Raw genomic sequence first — 21,461 nt, 5'->3', positions numbered from 1 at the left:
ATATGATTATCTTATAGTAATTTTTGTGTATAAAGTGAAAATAAAAGATTTTTTTTTTCCAGATAAACACAGCAATTACTTCGGTCTCGTGTTGCCCCAACTCACTTTGCACAGTTTTTTTTTTTTTTTAAGCTTAGTGGCTCCTCCTTGAATTCTAATTTATAAAGTGGGGGGTGGGGGGGGGGCTCAAAGAATGAGCAACTTGTTCAAAGGCCCAGGGTTTGAAGCCTGTACTCTCACTTATGGTCACAAGCTGGTCCTGACTCCTGGGTCTCATGCTCACAGCAAGAACAAACCTGTCATGCAGTGTCCTTGTCTTTGCATGGAGGGAATCGACCTCCCAGATGGGGCTTCCGTTCCCAGCACACCTGTGGCCCCACACTTCAATCGCCAGCGCGCCATCAGAAATGAACTCCAGGAACTCTTCTGTGACAGTCACCACGTAGTCCTGGGATAAGCAGAAGGCAGGAGAGTCAGACATAATGGTACCCACTTACCTGCTGTCACATGTAAACCCCCATCTCTTCTGTTTTGTAGGAAAGCATGAAGACCCCAAGATGTTAGATCTGGAAGGGATCTAGGAGGTGACCTGGATCTAATGAAGATAGCAACTTGCCTGAATTCAAACTTCTGGCTTTAGGTGCAGAGCCGAGATAAGAGTTTTCTTCCCTTGGCTCACGATCAGTTTCAATGAGCCACTCTGACCTCCGGTGACCCTTGCTGCACTTTGAGACTCACTGAGTAAGGGACTCCAACTATCTGATTCCTCCATGGTCTAGGCTCTTGCTCCTGAGTGTCTCACTTCAGTTTCTCACCCTACAAAACCAGCCTCCTATTGTGCAAATTTACAGAGTTCCTTAAGAACTGTGGCAGGTCACCCGAAACATTCTGTAGGCTCAAAGCCAAGCCACTTTCCTTCCCATGAGCCTCCTGGGGCGCCCGAGTAGAGTTACAGGTGCAGTTCTGCCTGACTCATTTCCAGAAACAGCTATGAAGTTGACTGAACTTTATACTACCTACTTTCTTATTTCATCTGGAGACAGGCCCAGGATTTTAGAAGGAAAAAAAACATGGTGGTCAATTAGTTCAAGCTATATACTTTAGAGGTAAAAAATGAAACAAAACAAAAATCCAACAGTCTTTAAAAATCTCATTGCTAGCCCAGGGGCTTTGGGATCTGTATGTATTTAAACAGTTGTTAAACAGCACACAGTAAAAACCTAGCTTTTGTCTTCCTGATGTAAACATCCCTGTGGGTAAAAAGGGATGGGGACTATTTAAAGAATATTAGGAAAACAACAAACGTTGGGGTAATATTACTTAGGAAAGAAAAGAACCAGTGTGTGGGGGAAGGATATGGGAGAAGGCGGGAGAGGGGAGTAAATCAGAACAAGGTATATATAAGGACTCAGGCCTATGAAAATGCTATAGCATATAGCTTTGCTTGCTAATTTAAAGTAATAAGAAACAAACGTTGTAGGTAAACATTCTAACTAAAGATTTTTGAGAATGTGGTTTGGCAAGTCCAGGTCAAGATGGGTAGGCGTGGGGTTAGAGAGAACGGCGTGGGGTTAGAGAGAACGGCGTGGGGTTAGAGAGAAAGGCTCGATGGCTTAAAGCAGTTGTTGTTCTTCCTGAGGGCCCTGGTTTGGTTCCCAGCACCCACATGGTGGCTCAGAGCTAACTGTAACACTGGCTCTAGAGGCTGATGCCCTCTTCCAGCCTCTGGGAGCACTGGGCATGGGCATGGCACACATGAAGACACACAGGCCAAACACTCAAAAATACACTGAATAAGTAAATAAACAAGTCTTAAGAAAAAAAAAAAAAAAGACCCGAGAGTCTTGTACATAGGACATTTTAGAGGTGGTAACAGGAATTAGTTTTCTAAGTAGGACCCAGAAACAGCAGACACAGTTTCCAGAGAGGCAGTGTGGACAGGCCATCCAGGAGAAGCCTCACCAGAGGGCAGAGTCTGTCTTTGAGAACTCATTAGGTGACAGTGCCAAGCAGAAGCCAGAAAGGGGAGGCAGAAACACAGGAAATAGCTTATTAAAACATGTGGCAGGGTGTGGGGACATGCAACTGATGCTTCAGCTAACTCAGGGTGGGCCCAGGAGCTCAAGGCTAGCACGGCAGTACAGCAGACTCCATCCCAGAAAATATAAAATACAATCAAACCAAAGGCGATCTATTAAAAGGAGAAACATTGCTGGTGGCTTACACCTGTGCAGAATAGGACTGTACGATTTTGTTTTACATATTCCAAAATTATTTCAACTTGTAAAGAAGACACTTGAGCTTTCCAAAGTTCAATAAGATATATTATACTTGGTGGGGGGGAAAAAAGCAAAAACAAAACCAAAAACCTTACAGGGCAAACATTTTTTTTTCCCCTAATGGGCTCTCCTGCCTCTTCTGAGCATGTGATCTTGCTGTCCCAGCTTCCCTTGTGCCAGGATTCCAGGCAGGTGGCACCACATAGGCAGAGAACTTACAAGTTAGAAGTGGATTCTAGCCAGGCCTGGGGGCTCCTGCCTGTAATCCCAGCACTTGGAAGGCCATGGTAGAAGGATCGTCATGAGCCGGAGGGTGGAGTAGGCTACATATCGAGTCCTAGGCCTGCTTGAGCTATGAAGCAGGACTCTGTAGTAATTTAACAAATCCGGGGAGAAGGGGGCATGAAACTCTGACCTCAGGGGCTGACAGACACAGCAAGAGATGGTGTGGAAGCTGAGGGGACCCTCTGGGAAGGAGGGCTTCAGTGTGAGGGGGAGGGGCAAGGAAAAGGAGCTGAGCAAGAAAAGGACTAAAATTCTGAAGCCGCCGGGTAATAATAAAGCTCTCTTATTTTTTAAATTAACAAGGAATTTTTGGTCCTTGAAAACAAGAAAGAAAAAAAACAAAAACAAAAACAAAAACAAAAAAAACTCCACACAGTTGGAAGGCGTCCTGTTCAAACCCCAGAATTACACATAGTGTTGTGGAGTACAGTGCAAATACAAACATTTTATTCTTTATTTATAAATAAAAAGCAGATTTTTAAAAGACTGTGCCCAATACCATTGCTCCCTCATGCAGCTGACGGTGACTCTATTGCGGCCGTTTCTGGTGCTAAGGACTGACCGACGGGCCTCAGCTCACATGTCACCATAGAGTGTCACCCCTGGCCTGGTACCTCACTCTGTAATTGCCTCCGTACCTTACAGTGAGAGAAGGTCACCGTGTACTGGGCATCCTTAGACTGCGGGGAAGGCACATCCGGGTCCACCACCGGGGCAGCCACTGTAGACTCACACTGGTCCCAGAACGTGTACTGACAGAAGACGAAATTTGAGAGGCTTATGGGTAGCCCGGTTGCCTCTTTAATTATCACCTAAAGAGATTTAAAAAATAAATTACATGTCTCATAAAAAGAAACACTAAAGTATGTATCTGTATATAATTCAGTCATCTCTAAGAGGGGATCAAATCAGAGAATCAATACCAGTATAGCGAGGGCTATATAATTGAGTCATCATTTGGAAATATTTGTCATCATTCATTGTGATTGATCTATCTACCTACCTATCTATCCATCTATCATCTATCAATCATCTATCTATCATCTATCAATCTATCAATCATCTATCTTCTATCTATCATCTACCTATCATCTATCTATCTATCTATCTATCTATCTATCTATCTATCTATCTATCAATTATTTATCTATCCATCCATCCATCTTGCAGAGAACTTAAGAGTCTCACACAGACCAAGCTGTATTCTCAGCTCACCCTTTTTTAAAACTATAAACTACGGAGGCCTTAGCTCACAGATATCTGTCTAATTCTGTCTCTTGAGTGCTGGGACTAAAGGCATGTGCCATCATGCCTAGTGCATGGGCCCATGTTCAAATTGTAAGAAAAATTATATTTACTTATTGTATTTGTGAGCACATAGACATGTCCCTTGGCATGTGTACGCATGTGCACACATGTGCCGTGTGTGGAAGATCTATGGGAGTTGATTCCTTCCTTTCATCATGGGTTCTGGGGACTGAACACAGGTTCTGGGCTCTTTTCCTGATGAGGCATCTCACCATCCTAAGTGTTCCATCTAAAACAAAACCTGTACCACAGTTTTCTAACGACAAAATATACTTAGTAAGAAAAAAAAAAAAAAAAGGAACCCCAAACACGCTCCTGTCTAATTTACTCATGACTTAGTTTCTGATACAGATTTGACTTTTAATAGGAAAAACACAACTCAATAATAAATTCTCCATGCTGCCACATACATGGCCTTCTGTATTTGTATATCTGTGGTTTAACCAACAGACCAGATATACCCACAACAACTGTTGTGGCAGCATGTAGACTCTATCTTGTCACTATTCTCTAAGCAACTTATGGTTTCCTTTCCATGGATGTGGTAAAAACTATAACCAAAAGCAACTTAGGGGAAGAAAGGGTTAATTTCAGCTGATCGGACACAGACTATCACTGAGGGAAGTCCAGGCAGGAACTTGAAGGAGAAACCATGGAGGAATGTTGCTGGCTGGCTGGCTCATGCTTAGCTAGCTTTCTTATACAGCTCAGAACAGCCTGCCAAGGGAATGGTGCCTCCCACAGTGGGCTGGGCTCCCTTATGTGAATTAACAACTAAGACAATCTCCCACAGACAGGCCCACTAGACAATTTGACCAATGCAAATCTTCTATCATGTGACTCTAGGCTGTGTCAGATAGAAAATTAGAATCAACTAGTGGTGGGTGTGGTGGTAAGCAACTTTCATTCCAGCACACAGGAGGCAGGAGTAGGCAGATCTCTGGTAAACTGGAGGCAAGCATGGTCTACATAGAGAACTTCAGGACAACCAAGACTACATAAAATCTTAAAAAACAAAGTTAACTGAGATTGTGATGTAACAAATACACTGCATTTGTACCACATTACATGCTATTACATGGTGATTGTTTAAAGTATGTAGAAGGATGTGTATAGAATATATGCAAACACCAGATATAAGGGACTTGAGGGGATTTGGGTATGTGGAGGGCATCATGAAATCACTTTTGCCTAGATACTAAATGCAGAGGATATACCTTTAGGGGGAATTTCCAACAATCATCATGAGAGAATTCTAGAAAAAGCGCTGCTCACAGCCACATCTCCTGTCAGACAGTTTAACTTGCACTGTGCTAGATGAAACCTTATTACACTTTGTGGGTATAGCTTGGCACTGCCAGGGTCTATGTGGGCCCTGATCCCCGCCCCCTCACCCAGCTTTGTGAACCCCGGTCACTGCCCCCTCACCCAGCTATGTGAACCCTGGTCACTGCCCTCTCACCCGGCTACCTGAGCCCTGGTCACTGCCCTCTCACCCGGCTACCTGAGCCCTGGTCACTGCCCTCTCACCCGGCTACCTGAGCCCTGGTCACTGCCCTCTCACCCGGCTACCTGAGCCCTGGTCACTGCCCTCTCACCCGGCTACCTGAGCCCTGGTCACTGCCCTCTCACCCGGCTACCTGAGCCCTGGTCACTGCCCTCTCACCCGGCTACCTGAGCCCTGGTCACTGCCCTCTCACCCGGCATGTGAGCTTTTTGACACGGTGAATGACTTCCCCGCTGCTGTCCACCACTTCAAGACTCCCGCTCTCACTAGAGTTCTCTGAAGAGTCATCCTCCGACATGCGCTCTGGGACGGTTCCTGTAACACGCATCACCTCCACATGGAGGCGCCCGGCGACCTGGGTCAATGAATAGGAGCATTTCAGAGTCAAAAGGTATACCCTGGGCATCACTAGCCTGAGACAGAAACACTCTACAGCTCTGGCTGGCCATCTCCGGCAGTGTGCGACCCTCCCTCCTAAGCCACTTCAGGGAGGGAGACCCCGAATCCACCCTCCCAGAGTCAGGCAAGCCCACGCTTGCCCTGCAACCTTCCTTTCTTACTCTGAACCAAATTTGTCCCCTCACAACTTGCTTTCTAGAACTCTCCTTAGGAGTGTCCATTTTCCTTAGCTCAGGCAATGAGTGGCTTCAAGGGACCTATCATACTCTACTGGAACACTCGGTTTTGTGTCTGTTTACATAGTTACCTATGCATTTATTTGATATCATGCTTGGGTAGTCTATTCACTTCATCAGGGATCTAGCCTCCTAGGACACCAGGGAGTGAGCTCTACTGCCAGTGGGCTCTCCTGCCAGTGAACTCATGGTTAAGGGCAGAAAGAAATGGAGAAATGAGAGCCAATAACAGGATGGAGCAGTGGACATAACAGAAAGGTGTAGGCGTTGGGTGTGCATGGGATAAATGCATGTACATGTGAGTAGTAAGTATTCGCTGAGAACGGATGGGGGCAGAAACTGCCAAGCACTGAGCCTCCAACAGTACACTAGGCAGACATGGTCCCTGGCTCAGGGAGAGAGGATGGCGTGTGATATGGAGCTGCATGAAAACGGGCTGATTCCAGAAGGGATCACAGGAACAAAGCCAGTCGGGCATGGCAAAGAGTTCTTTTGTTTGTTCTTGTGAGGTTGTGATTTGTCGAGAAAGGGTCTCACTATATAGCCCAGGCTGACCTCACTGTAGAATCCTCCTGCTTCAGCCTCCAGAGTGCTTCAATGATAGGCACGACTCCTCAATGTCCACTCTGCATAACGATTCTTTTGCTCAACTTACTATTATTTAATTATGTGCATGTGTGTAGGTCTGTGCACCTGAGTGCTGGTGTCCAAAGAGGCCAAAGGTATCAGATGCCCCTGGAGCTGGAGTCATAGGCAGTTGTGAATCATCTGACTGGGGAGGTTGGACTTGAACTTTGGCCCTTTGCAAGAGTAGCAAGCCACTCTGAACTGCTGAGGCATCCCCCCATCCCTAAATAACTGTTCTTATCAGGCCATTTGTCACTAGGATGTCTATATTTCTGATCGTGGTAGCGTGTCACTGGAGCAGGTCCAGTATGGTATATTCCTTCCTTCTTTTGGAGACGGCTCAGGATGCTCAAATGCATAATCTTTCTGTCTCAGCTTCTGAATACTAGGATTACAGGGATAAGCCACCACCCAAGGCTAAGAGTTATGTTTAATGCTCAGACTTCTACATAGCAACTGGCACAGGGGCCAAGGATCTGAGAGAAATTAGGTGATGATATCTGACAATCGAGATACAGAGGCAGAAGTACCGAGGGGAAGAAGGGTGGAGATACCACAGTGCAGTGCTTCCAACAATGCTTGTCTGAGGGCGGAATGCAACTTTATTTATTGACGTGTGTGTGTGTGTGTGTGGGTGTGTTTACACGTACAGGTGTATGCATGCCTCAGCATACGTGTGATGGGCAGAGGGAAACATTTAGAAGTCCTTGCTCTCTTTCCACTCTGAGAACTGGAGCTAGAACTCAGGTCATTAGGCTTGCGTGGCCAAACACTTTTACCCTGCTGAGCCATCTATAGACCCTCTGAGTACACTTGTGATATAATTTCAGATACCCAGAGCCTGCCAGGGACTCTAGATTAAGAGGCTCTGAACAAGGGCCTCAGCACTAGCTCCACTGGCCACTTAAGTTGTATTCTTAGCATGAGAGAAGCATTGGTGGTCAATGGAGCAGAATTATCCAGGAAGGTCCCAGCTCCTACACACACACACACACACACACACACACACACACACACACACACAGAGCCCACCCTGGGTCTACTCCCAGCTTCCCTTTGTAAACTGTATTTTATTTGAAGAATTTCAAGGAATAAACTCTGTGGTTCAAGGTTGTATGTTATAGAAAACAAACTAGGAAGTTAAGGACTGTGAGTGAATACAAAAAGCGTCAGTTGACGAGCTGGGTGGAAGTTTGCCTCTGAGATACACAGCTTTCACGCCTTTACCCATAGAAGATGGTGTCTAAGACTCCAGAGCACAGAAGACCAGCAAACAGCCAGTGGGTTCTGGGGAAAAGCTTACACTGTATCGGGGAGAACCACAAGAAGTGATCAGCCTCTGTGCTGCCAACGGATACAAAGAGAAATGAGTGATTTCTGGAGGGCGTTACCCTGGAACGCATCACAAGCTTAAATATATGTATGCACCTGGGCGATCCTAGGACATTTTCCTTAACAAGATAAGAGCCATACAGTGCTAACTATGACAGCAGATAGTCCAAGCAACTGAATACCCCAAAGTTAGAGGCAAGGTATGCTTCCATTATGATTAGGCCGGGAAGCAGTAAACCAAAGAGCACAGTTCCACATAACAAAATGGCTGCGCCAGAATACAAAACGGAAACAAGGGCAACTCTGCAGGGTTGGTTTGGTTTAAATACTCTGCAAACGTACAAAGAGATGAGGGGGACCATAGACAATCTTACTACGGCGCTGGTCAGAGGGATACTGGGTAATTTTCGTTTTATTTGAGTCTTTCCGTACCTACAGTATAATCAAATAATAAAGCTGTCAAAGTGAAAATGGACCCAAAGAAAAGTACAAGTTTCCACATGAGTGTTTCCTAACATGTCCACGGCCCACGAAGGGCAAATACACCCACACCGCTGAGCTATGACCGCCTAAGGGGTTAACAAAGGCTACTCAGGCTGCTTTGTTTGTTACTTAGGGCTTCAGAATACACTTCCTGGGTTTTTATTTTTTTTTTTTTATTTTAGTTATTCATTTGTTTGTTTACAGGCTCTCACTGTGCAGCCATGGCTGGCCTCGAACTCACTGGGTAGACCAGGCTGGCACAGAGATCTGCCTGCCTCTGCCTCCTGAGCACTGGGGTCAAATGAACACACTATCACTCCTGAATCTAAGTAATACCTTGAAAAGGACATCTATTAGCTAGGAAGGAATTGGCGTGGATGACTAGTATTGGAGGTGGCTTTTAAAAGAAAAATTAATATGAGGCAAAGAGCAAAAATTACCAAAATTAAAACAAAAAAATTACAAACCACAAATATCAAATGTGTTATCTTTTAAGGCCATGGCTTAATTCTGACTGATAACTTATATTAAGACCATCTACTAAGAGGGATAAAACAAAAGAAGATCAACACACACACACACACACACACACACACTCTCTTTCTTGATCTTTTTCAAGGCAGAGATTAAACAAAATTTCCTATCTTGTCATTTTCTAGGGACTGGCGTGTCCTTACCTCCCCCTGCTGGCTGATAATGGGTACTGCATATTGAAGCTTCACATCACAGAAGAGACATTCTAAAAACACATTAGCCACACCAATGAGGTTGTGATTCTCCTGAGCTTCATAAAAAGGGTCACCTCGCTTCCCATAGACTCTCTTAGCCTGAGAAGAAGGATAAGAGAGATCAGGAAACAACGCATCAACTTAAATCATGTTACTTCAAAATAGCACTAAAAAACGTTTAGAGGAAGCATTCATAAAAATAAACAAATAAAATCGGAATCGTGCCCGCCTTCTCTCACCCCACGCCAAAGCCTGTTTCATGTCAGGCCCTGACACACCAACTCCTTCACCAAATTTTCCTTTTTATTAGTAATGTTAAATGTTAAAAGCAAAACTAAACATTACATTCGCTACGATTACATTTAGAAATCTACCCAGCCCTGAGCGCAGCTAGGAGCACAGCTAGTTAGGGGCACATGCGCAGATGGGGATGAAGATGAAATCCACACTGGATTCAGCCTGTCTAATCTTCCAGGACACAAACTAATAGCGCAGAGCGCCTGGACTGCGCATGCTCAGAACGACTTCTTTCCTCCCTTGAAACCCAATGAGCACAAAGCAAACTAAGACCGCCTGACTTGCCCTGATTCCGCGTCCACCTGACTGAATAACGTGCGATTGGTCTAATCTTCCAGGACACAAACTAATAGCGCAGAGTGCCTGGACTGCGCATGCTCAGAACGACTTCTTTCCTCCCTTGAAACCCAATGAGCACAAAGCAAACTAAGACCGCCTGACTTGCCCTGATTCCGCATCCACCTGACTGAATAACGTGCGATTGGACTTAAGATCACATTTTATCTCCCCAGTGTAAATGACCAATCCATTATACCTGAGGTCTTAATACAGCCAAATCGCCTTCATGCTCTGTTTCTCTTACCTCAGGGACATTTTCTTTCCATTCTTGGTAAAGGTCTCTCATATCAATTAACTTATTCTCCAGCTTCTCAATGGTCCAGACCTGGGTGCTCTTTCCTTTCCTTCTGGCTTGGATGGCCGGCTCACTGACTATTGCTCCTCTCTGTATCCAGACGGAAAACAAAGTTGACATGATTCTGACGTTCCCCGAAGTTAAAGACTGGATATGTTATGGTGAGGTTATAAGTTAACAAAAGACGTGAAACTTTACCACCTAGGGAATACTCTGGCCTTCCTTTTCTACATATATCTATGTATCTATATATCTATGTATATTTACCTAACAATTAATTCCTTCCACTGGATATTCTTCATAATCTTGCTTTTCAATAGAAACAGAGGAATTCATTATACAGATTTATCACATTCTATTATTCAATTACAAGGGTACTTCAAGTTTTTGTTACATAGATGCAACCCTGAGGGCTAGGGAGGTGGCTTGGTCATCAGCACAAGGCCCTGGGTTACACCCCCAGCACCAAGTAAAACAGATGTGGTAGAGTATGCTGGGAATGACAGATTTGGGAGATCAAGACAGGAGGATCAGAGAGGTTCAAGGTCACCCTTAGCTGCATAGTAAGTTTGAGGGCAGCATGGGATCATGAGCCCCTGTCTCAATCAATCGATCATTAATCAATCTTAAAGAAGAAAGGGGCTATAATAGAATCCTCGTATACAGTAGGAAGGTACGCACATGCCTACGTCTGTGGACGGAGAACTCCAAAGACCAATAAGATACTTCTTAACAAGCTTTCTTAAATTTTTTTAAAAAAGACTTTATTTTATGTATTTGTGTGTTTTGCCTACATGCACATCTGTACACATGTGTCCCTGGTGCTCCCAGAGCCAGAAGACAATTTTGGATCCCCTGCAACTGGAGCTCCCGATGATACTGAGCCACCATGTGTATGCTAGGAACCAAACCAGCAAGTGGTTACCCGAGTGAGCCCTCTCTCTCCATTCCCCACACACAACTTCCTTTTTAACTTCCTTTAATAAAAAGATGAGAATTTCTTTTCTTCCAGGTGTTCTCTCTTACAGCAAAATTTCTTTATGTGGGAATGATAGGAGATTTCCAGATGGCTGCAAGGGGTTCTGTGTATGTGACAGCAGGTTTCCAAGATGTTTCTCCTTCTCAGAGAGTCCACTCATAGAAAGGCAGGACAACCACGCATACACATGTACCCCGCTGCAGAAGGGGTGTTTGCATGAAGGAAAGCAGGCATAATCACCTACACAAATATGTATATACATGCATAAACATACATGTATGCCTAACGTCACTCTTGAAACTTCTACTATTACTGCATATGGGTAGATGTGGGTGGGCACCATGAGTCTGTGGAGGTCAGAGGACAACTCTGTGGAGCTGACTCATTCCATTCTTACATGGGAGCCAGGAATTGAACCCAGGTCATCAAGCTTGTGAGCTAAACTATCTTGAGTCCCTAGTTTTACTCTTTTCAAGAAAGCGATTAAGCCAGAAAGTCTTTCAGTCACCAAATTAATTCTGCGTCCATCCTTTCCAACTCTTCCTCCTCCTACTCGTTCTTCTCAAAACAGGGTTTCTCTGTGTAGCTCTGGATATCCTGGAACTCTCTCTGTAGATCAGGCTGGTCTTGAACTCAGAGATCTGCTTGCTTCTCCCTCCTGAGAGCTGGGATTAAAGGTGTGCACACCACTTCCCAGCCTTCTGCTTCTGTCATTTCTAAGTGTGCTTACCCAGCATGCATACCTACGGGTATATACCAACCCAAAGGCTTACAGAGCCAAGCCCCTAGTCCTCCTCAGGACCTGCTCACAAAGGTGACCTCTAGATTCCAGGCCGCAGCATTTACTAGCCTACATCACGTGGTCCCATTCCCTAGGGCCACGCCTACCTTCCTGTTGGCACTGAGGTTGGCCGCGGGGATCTGAAGAGTCACTTGGTAGTCAGTGAGCTTGCTCATCTCCTCAGCTAGGAAGTTGGCTTCCCTCACCAAAGTGTTGGCTTTCACCAGCTGCTCTCGAAGCTTGGCCAAGCTTTGCCTAAAGAGCTCATCCCTGTGACGTTAAAGAAAAGAAAGCACACGTGTGAAGTAAACCAGAGTTCCGTTCCTTTCTCAGTGGGCGGGGCTGTCAGAAAACAGTAGCCAATACCATCGACAAGAACAAAATTACTGTTAGGAAGTTTTCTCTCCTGTCCACAGATAGGTCACTCATTGAGAACTACAGTTGGGGACAAAATTGAGGGGTTGAGGATTGGTGTTAAATAAAGACACAAACCCAGGCACTGGGTATTGTGGTGCATGTCTTTAATCCTAGGATGTTGGCAGCAGAGGCAGGCAGATCTGTGTGAGTTCAAGGCCAGCCTGTTTACATAGCCAGTTCTAGCTCAACCAGGGCTGCTGTAATCTTTTGTTACCCTCCCTCCCTCCCTCCCTCCCTCCCTGCCTCCCTCCCTCCCTCCCTCCCTCTCTGCCTTTCCTCCCTCCCTCCCTCCCTCCTTCCTTCCCCCTCCCCTTTTTTCTTCCCTCCCTTCCTCCCTCCATCCCCCTTCCCTTCCTCCCTTCCTCTCTTCCTTCTTCCCTGTTTATTTACTACTGAGACCCCATGACAGTCCTCATGCCTTCCACGCATCTCTGGTCACTTCTCACATGCTCTGCTTGTCATCTCGTACATACTCAACTTAATGCTTAGACTGAATTCTTTCAGCTCCTCTATAAGTCACTTCCAGAGCCAACAAACAGCTTGCTCACAGGCTCCCAAACACACCTTACTTTCCTCTCCAGCTTTCTGTTTCTGTTAAGCCACCCATCTACAACCCAGAAACTAGGGGTGTTCTTAGTGGCATATCTAGCAGGGGAAAAGGTCTGGCTTCAAGCACCAAAACCTCCTTCTGAAAGAAAAAGCAAAGAAACCAAGCAGCAAACCTCCCTACTTTCTGTCTGTATTGTTGTTAAAGAATTACTCACAATTCTGCTGTCTCAAGGCCCACCAACCTAAGCCCTCTACGTTGGTACTGTTTTTGTCAAAGGGTCAGGGATTAGGGACTCGGGGAGGGGTGCTCTGTGGTAGCTGACATTACTGTGAACTACTTAGGATGGGTAATATCTCTGAAAGAAAACACTAACAGCCAAACTAGACCCTGGTCACCAATCTCCTTTTTTCCAGGTCTCTCCTCCCTTCACCTCCAGCCCTGCAGCCATCATTCCTGACACGGGGTCTGGCCCTATCCTTACCTCTCCTCAGCCCACTGGGTCACCTTCTGCTGGGCTGTCTGGCTGCTGTAGGCCAGGCGGTCGGCGGCGCTGCTGGGCGGCTGCCTCTCCGGTGAGAGCCGCTGGCGAAGCTGTTCCAGTTCCCGCTCATACATGAGCCGCTGCTCCTCCAGGGCGGTCCTCTTCTCTTCCAGGTATTGCTTCTCCAGGACCTGAACCACATTTTGAACTGGATCTGGTGAGCCGAGAGAAGAGGCAAGGGACTGAAAGCAGCTGATAAAGACAGGAGTCTACACAGGTGCCTTTAGGGGCTTCTTCCAGCACCAAACAGCTCACAATTAGCCTGGTCCCCTGCTTTCTGTGACAGGCCTGAAGGCTCATAGGAAAAATCCTCCTGGTTTGCTTTTGGGTAACACTTCAGCTAACTGTAAACCTTTTCCACTGTTACCTTCTTCAGTGGGCTGAACATATCCCCTTGTTTACCTGTCTGTGTCATAAACTTCCTGGCATTTGATGGGGAGGAACTGGATGTCAAACCATTGTAAAACCCAGGAAGGCACATGGCTAGGAGTCTAATGAGTTGACCTTTACAGCACACAACTTTTACACTCAACATGATTTCTGCATGCGTTGAACAGGCTTCTGCTTGCTCACTGTGAACTTCCCTACCCTTGAATTTCCCTAGATGGGGAAGAAATCACAGCAGACCTTTGAATAATGACTAGGTATAGGGTGTGGAAATTTTCAGTTGTTAATTCCTAAGATGGGAATTAGAGAAAGAAAGAGAGAGAGAGAGAGAGAGAGAGAGAGAGAGAGAGAGAGAGAGAGAGAGAGAAGGGAGGGAGGAGGGAGGAGGGAGGGAGGGAGGGAGGAAAGAAAGAAGAGGGAGGGAAGGAGGGAGGGAGGGAGGGAGGGAGAAGGAAGAAAAAGAGGAAGAGAAAGAGAGACAGAGACAAGGGGGGGAGAGGGAGAGGAAGAGAGAAGAAACACCATCCCTTTGGCCATTTAGTGGTCCAGGGACAAACAGGTACACACAACACATACAGCCCTTAGCAGCTCTATGGATAGCTGTGGTACAGGTGGGTCCTGACTCTGACAAGCCTATTGGCTGGGTACTTGTGTGGTGATGACCAATGAGCTGGATACCAGATCCAGACAATGGCACATGCACCAAGTCACACCACAAGTGAGCAGTCTGCAAAGAGTCAGCCCACTTGACAACCATGAGGAACGGAGACCTGTCCATCACAGTGAGCATCTCCCAGCAGCCCTCATGGCCTGTGCTACAGTCCTATTCAGTTCTCAGTTTAATGTCCAGAAAACATTTGAAAAATACTTCCGAAGTTTCTTAATCATCTGATCATGGCTAGCAACAAAACTCTTCCAAAGTAGCCCATCAGTTTGTACAATAAGCATAAACAATACCCTTTCTATATTAGCATGTAAGAGAACACACTAGCCTTAGAAATAAAGTTAATAAAACAAAGCAAAAACGAGCGGTTTCATGTAACTGCAAGACACCGTGAGTAGTTTTACTAAGAATGACAGCGGCCATGCCAACACAGACTCTACTGGCTGTAGCTCAAGTAAGGGACCAGACTGACTCCGCATGCATGATCTTCCAAGAACCCTGCAGCCCCCACCTCCTTCCCCATGGAGGAACGGCATCTCCATTTTAATGTTCTGGAAACTGGGGCTCAGAAAACTCATATAGATGACCAAAGTCACACAGCAACCAATGACAGCACCAGAGTTTGAGCTCAGATTGGAAGCTGGCTAGTCAATGGGGGTAAGATATCAACTTGATAAACAGGTTGATACAATGCTCTTATCTTAAGAAGGTGCTCCTTATGGGCACTCATCAAAGAACAGGGTCTTCAAAACAAGTAACCAGATTCCTTGAGAATTCATTTTTTTCCCTTCAAAACAGCATCCGTTTTCATCACTGAGAAATGGCTTTACAGGGTTTGGTGACAAGATCCCAAATGACACACTGGGATTGAACCTTGGGCTTTGTTCATGCTAAGCAAAACCTGCTGTTAGCTTTTTACTGCCCAGGTCCTGAAGAACGTGTTTAATCCACACTCCTGCTTTCTATGCTGCAGAAACACACGTGACCCCAGAGGCTGACACACAGGATCTCAACCCAGGTTTCCTGTCACAGAGGCTGCGTGACAGGCTACTTAAAGCTGCACCAGCGGCCAAGGTGACACAGCACAAACTGGGGCCACAGACCAAGATACAGACACAGAGAGGACAGCAACTTAGTCCTGTGCTTGAGCTCCCAAGCTGGACTTCCAGGTCCTGTCCTGGGACTCATCAGGCACAGCCCTGTTCAGGGGCTGGGCTCCGTTTTACCTCTGACCCTCTCTCTTATTTCTCTTTAAATTTTATTTTGATTTTCTTCAATGAGTGTACACATGTATGTATTCATGTTTGTGAGGCGAGATGCACGTGGATATGTGTGCACGTGAAGGCCAGAGGTCAATCTTGAGCGCCACTCCTCAGGCACTGTCCACGTTTAGAAACATTTCTTTATCTTGTGTGTGTGCATGTGCATGCATGCTGCGGCATGTCTGCGGAGGTAGGAGACAACCTGCAGAGTTGGGCTTCTCCTTCTACTATGTGGGTTCTGGGGGATCAAATTCAGGTTGTTAGGCTTTGTACCAAGTACCCTGCTTAGATATCTCACCCCACCCACACACACACCCAGGGGCTCACTAGCCTGGGGCTCACCATTTAGACTAGACTAGAGGGCCATCAAGCTGCAGGATCCTCCTGTCCTTGCCTCCCCAGTGCTGGGGTTACAGGTACATGCTGTTCCTCCTTTAAATATGAGTGCTAGAGACTGAACTCAGGTCTTCCTAATTGGAAGGAAAGTACTGACTAAGCTATCTCCCCAGCCTGGGAAATCTTTGATAATACTTCTCTCTCCTGTCAATCAGTTTGATGCCTTTGCTACACTACACAGCCTCTTAAAAAAAAAAAAAAAAAAGATTCTAATATGGCTGATAGTTTTGATATGATCCGGACGTTTCTTTCCTCAGTGGCCCACCTGCCACTCAGCCTCATCTATGTCAGAGCCTAGGGATGAGATTTCTAGCCACAAGGGACATTATGTTATTTAATAAATAATACATGTGCAACTCCCCCCCCCCCCCCACCAAACACACACACATACTGCACAAAATGTGCTCCGTGACCAGTAGTAGGGTCTGTAAGTGAGAACTCTTGGAAAGAAGCCATGTCTACAGAGACTGGCTAGCTGATTAGAATTTCAGTACAGTGGAGATATTGCAATGGTGCAGGTCTTAGGCTAGTGCTAGCCCTCTGGAACAGTCAACTCTTGCCCACCTCTGTGTCTGAGCTAACATCCTGTGACTAACAGCTAAAAACCGCTTCGAATAATTAACCCAAAAGACCACTAGCTTCCACCAATCCCAAGTCTAAGACTGTATCATTAGACAGCACCTTGGGCCTATAGAAAAAACTTCCCCCCTTTTTCTGTACCCGCCTCTCTCATGTACTCATCAATGTGTTTTAAACTTGCCTTGATTTATGGCTTCCTCTGTTTGGTAAAGTGATAAAAAAAATTCTCAAAACTTCTTCCATGTTGAAATACGGAATTTAAGGTAACCTAGATGTGTGTCCCCAAGTTACAGTCATTCAAAATGGTTCTAGAATAAAGTATGTCTTATTTTTAGTAAATAAAATAAATTAGCAAAGTAATCTACCTCTGAGATGGGCCAGTACACAAGCCTGACCTGTAATGACACAACCAAATAACAAGAGTCTGGCATCTTAATTTCTCCCCCTTTCTCCTCTTCCCCTCCTCCTCCAGTGCTGCCCATGGACCCAGGGCCTTGTGTACACTAGGCAGTCACCCTACCACTGAGCTACACTCCTACTTCACTCTCCTCAAGTCAATCATTTCAAAATTCAGGGAGTCTGGTGCCTAAGGTCAGGATATCAAAGAGCGAAATTATTTTCAGGAGAGAGGAAAGAATACTTTGTTGGGGGATTAGAGCAATGTCTTTTTTCCTTTTTTTTTTTTTTTGGTTTTTCGAGACAGGGTTTCTCTGTGTAGCCCTGGCTGTCCTGGAACTCACTCTGTAGACCAGACTGGCCTCGAACTCAGAAATCCGCCTGCCTCTGCCTCCCAAGTGCTGGGATTAAAGGCGTGCGCCACCATCGCCCGGCTAGAGCAATGTCTTAATTAGTCTACTCGCTCCTTAGCTGACACGAGATAAGACTAGACTAACCCGTCACCCTGAGCACAGGGCAGACAGGGCACAGGTGATGGTAGAGGGTATCAGAAAGAACATTAGAAATGACTCACACTGGGTTCTAAAGGGAGTCCAAGTCCAGGGGGAAAAAAGAAACTTCTCATCTTAGGTGTTAGAAACTGGCCCATGACCTGTGCTGGTCCCTAACAGTCTTTACTTTAGAGCTGGTTTCAGAAGAACATGGAGAAAAGAAGTTAGTGTTTGGTTTTCATTTCAAGCCCTTGGGAAAAAACACATCATTGTTCTGAGCTAGATTTTCTTCTACTTTATCTTCATTGTTTATATGCATGGATGGTAACGTGTGAATGAATGTTCAGAGGATGTGTGTGGGTGCACATGTGGGTGCATACATGTACAGGCCTAAGGCTAACATCAAGTATCTTCCTGTATGGCTCCCCACTTTATATATTAATGCAGGACTCTCCCTAGAACCCAGAGCTCACCAAGCCAACAGATCCAGCTGGGCAGCTTGTTCCAGGGATCCTGTTTCCACCTCCCCCATGCTGGACGACAGGTGAGCTGCCATGGTTTTTTTTTGTGCTTTTCCATGGGTTCCATGGACCAGAATGCTGGTCCTCGGGCTTGCAGAGCAAGCTCTTAACTGGGGGAGCCATTTTCCCAGCTCATCTACATGCAAATGAGCTGGGTTTTAGGTCAGTATTTACTCTAGAGGTCTCAGTGGTTACTGGGATAACGGAGGTTACATTTAAAAGTGCCATTCCCCTGATCTGCCAAGGTCTGAATGAAGCCATTAGTAACAGCAGCAATAACACCTAAGACACTCTCCTATGCGGCTGGGTGTGTATGGAAAAGGACAGCTGTAAGGTACCAGAGCTGGAATCTGGTTGAGGTGTCATTTTGGGGGAAGAAAACGTTCCTCGGTCATGATCAAGAAGCATTTCTGTCAGGCAGAAAACCTTTGTTTCACCCCAATACTGCCTGTTAGACTTTGCCAAAGCTTGAAGCACACAGCGTCAAGCTGAAAGCCAGCCAGCTCCCACATGCTAAGGCAGCAGTTAAGAACCTCTCTCCCAGTGTTGGTGGACCAGCTTCGTCTGAAACCACAGGAGGGGGAAGAGGATCTTCAAGTAGGACCACCACGGAGACGACCACCAGGCTGACAGGCTTACGATCGGGAAGCCACCTAGCAGGAGACGGAATTCTGAGGACACCAAGGCTACCAGCTCATCTGACTGCATCAGACATGTGCATGAGCCACGGAGGGAAGCACCTCTCAGGAGGACTGGTGGAGGAAGGCGGGCATTATCCTAAGCAGGTAAACAGCCTGGAGAACAGGTTGTCACTTTAAGCATCATTTTCACCAAAGGTACTGGAGCCTGTCAGTTAAGGAAGCCTCCATGGAAGTATAATTTCCAACTGAGCGCATAGTAAATGCTACCTTTCATAGTCGAAATTCCTGGATCCATATTTTCTCAGCGACTTTTTTCACTCTCTCAGAAATGACAAGGCCAATGGCAGAAAATTTGTGTGTATATATGTATGTGTATATGTGTGTGTGTATATATATATATATATATATATATATATATATATATATATATATATTTATAGTTGTCAAATCCAAGCAATAGTAAATACTCTGTGAGCATGGAAATGCTACCATAACTGGTTTGGGGATGGGAGCCATCTGCACACTCCCCAGTTCCACCTGAATTCTCTGTGCCACCCTGATGCTACTCCTGCTGCCTCTGTAAATAAAGGACTGGCTGTGTCTAAGCTTCAGGATGGCTCTGCTTCTTTCTATACCAGTGTCCCTCGGGTATAGGGTATAGGTAGGTAGGTAGGATCCACTGTATTTTTTTTTTAAAGCTTTATTTATTTTATGTATGTGAGCACACTGTTGCTGTCTTCAGACACACCAAAAGAGGGCATCAGATCTCTTTACAGATGGTTGTGAGCCACCATGTGATTGCTGGGAATTGAACTCAGAACCTCTGGAAGAGCAGCTGGTGCTCTTAACCACTGAGCCATCTCCCCAGCCCAGGAGTCACCAACTTTCTTACCATTGCTGTTCAGTGTTTTCATGATGACCTCCATCTGTGCGAACTCGTAGTTGTAGTCGGGTTCTGAGGAAGCCTCGCTCGCAGCGTCCAGGTCATGTTCCGCAGCACTGGTTTCTCTCTCAAAGTCTTTCAGCCAGTCCCGCCGTTTCCTTTTAGGCAAGTTAATTCTGTGGAGGTTTTCATCATTAAATAATATCAGCTTGATTTATACAGAACAGAAAACAATGGAAATAAAAGGCAGTAGAAAGCATGAAGCTGGTACCTAAAAAAGTGGTTGTTTCCCCATAAGATCCTGTCACCGTGCCACAGCTGGGTAGTACTGCAGACAAGGGCGCCATTCACACACGACCTGGAGGGACACAGAGGAAGGTGCCAGGTGGAGAGAAGACAGTAGCCTCAAGACTCAAAGAACTGACAGGGAATGGTCTCCTAATGGTTGCATTCTGGGAAACATTTGAAAGAGTAACAGAAACAGTGTCAGCAGTGAGCCAGGGCCTGCCAAGGCCCTCAGAGAGGAATTCCCCAAACTCTGTGGACTTCTAATGAAGAGAGACAGGTAGTTAGTTGACAGTAAATCCCCTAAAAGATGCTCAGAGAAATCTGATGACAAATCATGACGGAGATGATCTTTCCTTTTAAGTCTTATTCTCATATAATCTCTCATTAGTAAAGTCCTGGGCTCCACAGGATTCTGACACCTGAACTTCTGAAATTCATTCATGAAAACATATACCCTTCAGTGTAGTAGTTTAACCCTGGCAACTAAGGCTTTGCTGTAATGGCGCTAAAAAGAGCGCTATTAGTTCTCAATCTGCTATGATTTCAATGTGCAATGTCTCCACAGGCTCACATGCTAGAACACTTGCTTTCCACTGGGTGGCGCTGTATTCAAAGGTTGTGGAATTTGGGAGGCGGAGCCTCACTGAAGGAAGTGAGTCACTGGGGCAGACCTTGGAGGATAAAGCTACCCAGTGTTTAGATAGGACGACTTCCAGATGACACATGACAGTACCAGATGCTTTATCCTCTCACGGATCCTTTACCATTCCACCAGCCATTCATGCCACCATGACTTGCTAGCCATATGGACCGTACTCTTTCAAATCAAGAGCCAAAATATGCCCCTCCTCTGGTTTTTGTATTTTGTTTGTTTTTGGTTAAGGCAACGAGAATGGTAATTAATACACCCTCCGTAACCAGAAAGTAAATCTTCTAGGATACCTAGTGTATCCTTAACTTTGATGTACCTACAGCAAGCAAAGGGAAAGGGCCAGTGTCCTGAAAACGAAGGAGGGGCGGAAGCCTCCACAGCTGCCTCCTACCTTGCGTTTTCTTTGGGCGTGAGAGTGATGTCTCCATCCGCTGCGATGTCGATCTCACAGTGCTCAGGCTGAATCCCTATTCCAAAGAGCTGGATGTCCTGAGAGGTATCTGCACCCACTCGGGTGTGATCCTAGAACATTCAATTGAAGACAGGAAACCAAGTTCACAAGTGACTCAACCAGAAATGCTCACAGGCACTTGGAATAAATCAGGAGTATGAATTAATCATCGCATGGGAGAACAGGAGCATGAAAGCCAAGGGTGGGCTGTGAGACGTCTCATCGGATAATGGCATTCACCACCAAGCCTAATGATGTGACTTCAATCCCTAAGACCTACATGGTAGAGGAAAATAGTTCTCTGATCTCTGTTCACACTCTGTGGCATGTACATGCCTGGCTACAGACAGACAGACAGACAGACAAGCAAATAACATATTTTTTAAGCCAAAAGCTTACCTTGAAACAACTTTTTTTAAAGATTTAGTTTTTTATTTTATGCATATGAGTATACCATCATTGCTCTC

At 45.7% G+C, this 21,461-nt stretch overlaps 1 protein-coding gene and 1 long non-coding RNA gene across 7 annotated transcripts in view; one reads left to right on the top strand and one right to left on the bottom strand.

Moving 5' to 3' along the window:
• Kif13a (kinesin family member 13A) overlaps positions 1 to 21,461 on the bottom strand; it is a 181,131-nt gene that overhangs the window by 40,823 nt on the left and 118,847 nt on the right. For all 6 annotated transcript variants that reach the window (XM_034509712.2, XM_034509711.2, XM_034509713.2 and 3 more), the window contains exons 14-23: positions 20,935 to 21,065; positions 19,875 to 19,961; positions 19,613 to 19,779; positions 13,324 to 13,537; positions 11,983 to 12,145; positions 10,065 to 10,205; positions 9,134 to 9,283; positions 5,573 to 5,734; positions 3,203 to 3,376; positions 297 to 448 (exon numbers count right to left, since the gene is read on the bottom strand). In XM_034509712.2, the coding sequence (XP_034365603.1) occupies positions 297 to 448; positions 3,203 to 3,376; positions 5,573 to 5,734; positions 9,134 to 9,283; positions 10,065 to 10,205; positions 11,983 to 12,145; positions 13,324 to 13,537; positions 19,613 to 19,779; positions 19,875 to 19,961; positions 20,935 to 21,065 (1,541 nt within the window). The remainder of the gene's footprint in view (positions 1 to 296; positions 449 to 3,202; positions 3,377 to 5,572; positions 5,735 to 9,133; positions 9,284 to 10,064; positions 10,206 to 11,982; positions 12,146 to 13,323; positions 13,538 to 19,612; positions 19,780 to 19,874; positions 19,962 to 20,934; positions 21,066 to 21,461) is intronic.
• On the top strand, positions 5,586 to 9,403 carry LOC143443275 (uncharacterized). Its single transcript, XR_013112097.1, has 2 exons — positions 5,586 to 5,770; positions 9,116 to 9,403. It is a non-coding gene; the product is annotated as an uncharacterized LOC143443275 (long non-coding RNA).

Source organism: Arvicanthis niloticus, chromosome 8 (assembly GCF_011762505.2).
Source record: "Arvicanthis niloticus isolate mArvNil1 chromosome 8, mArvNil1.pat.X, whole genome shotgun sequence".
Taxonomy (NCBI): Eukaryota; Metazoa; Chordata; class Mammalia; order Rodentia; family Muridae; genus Arvicanthis; species Arvicanthis niloticus.
The sequence above is the reverse complement of the archived record's forward strand: the minus strand, read 5'-3'. Positions and strand labels throughout refer to the sequence as shown.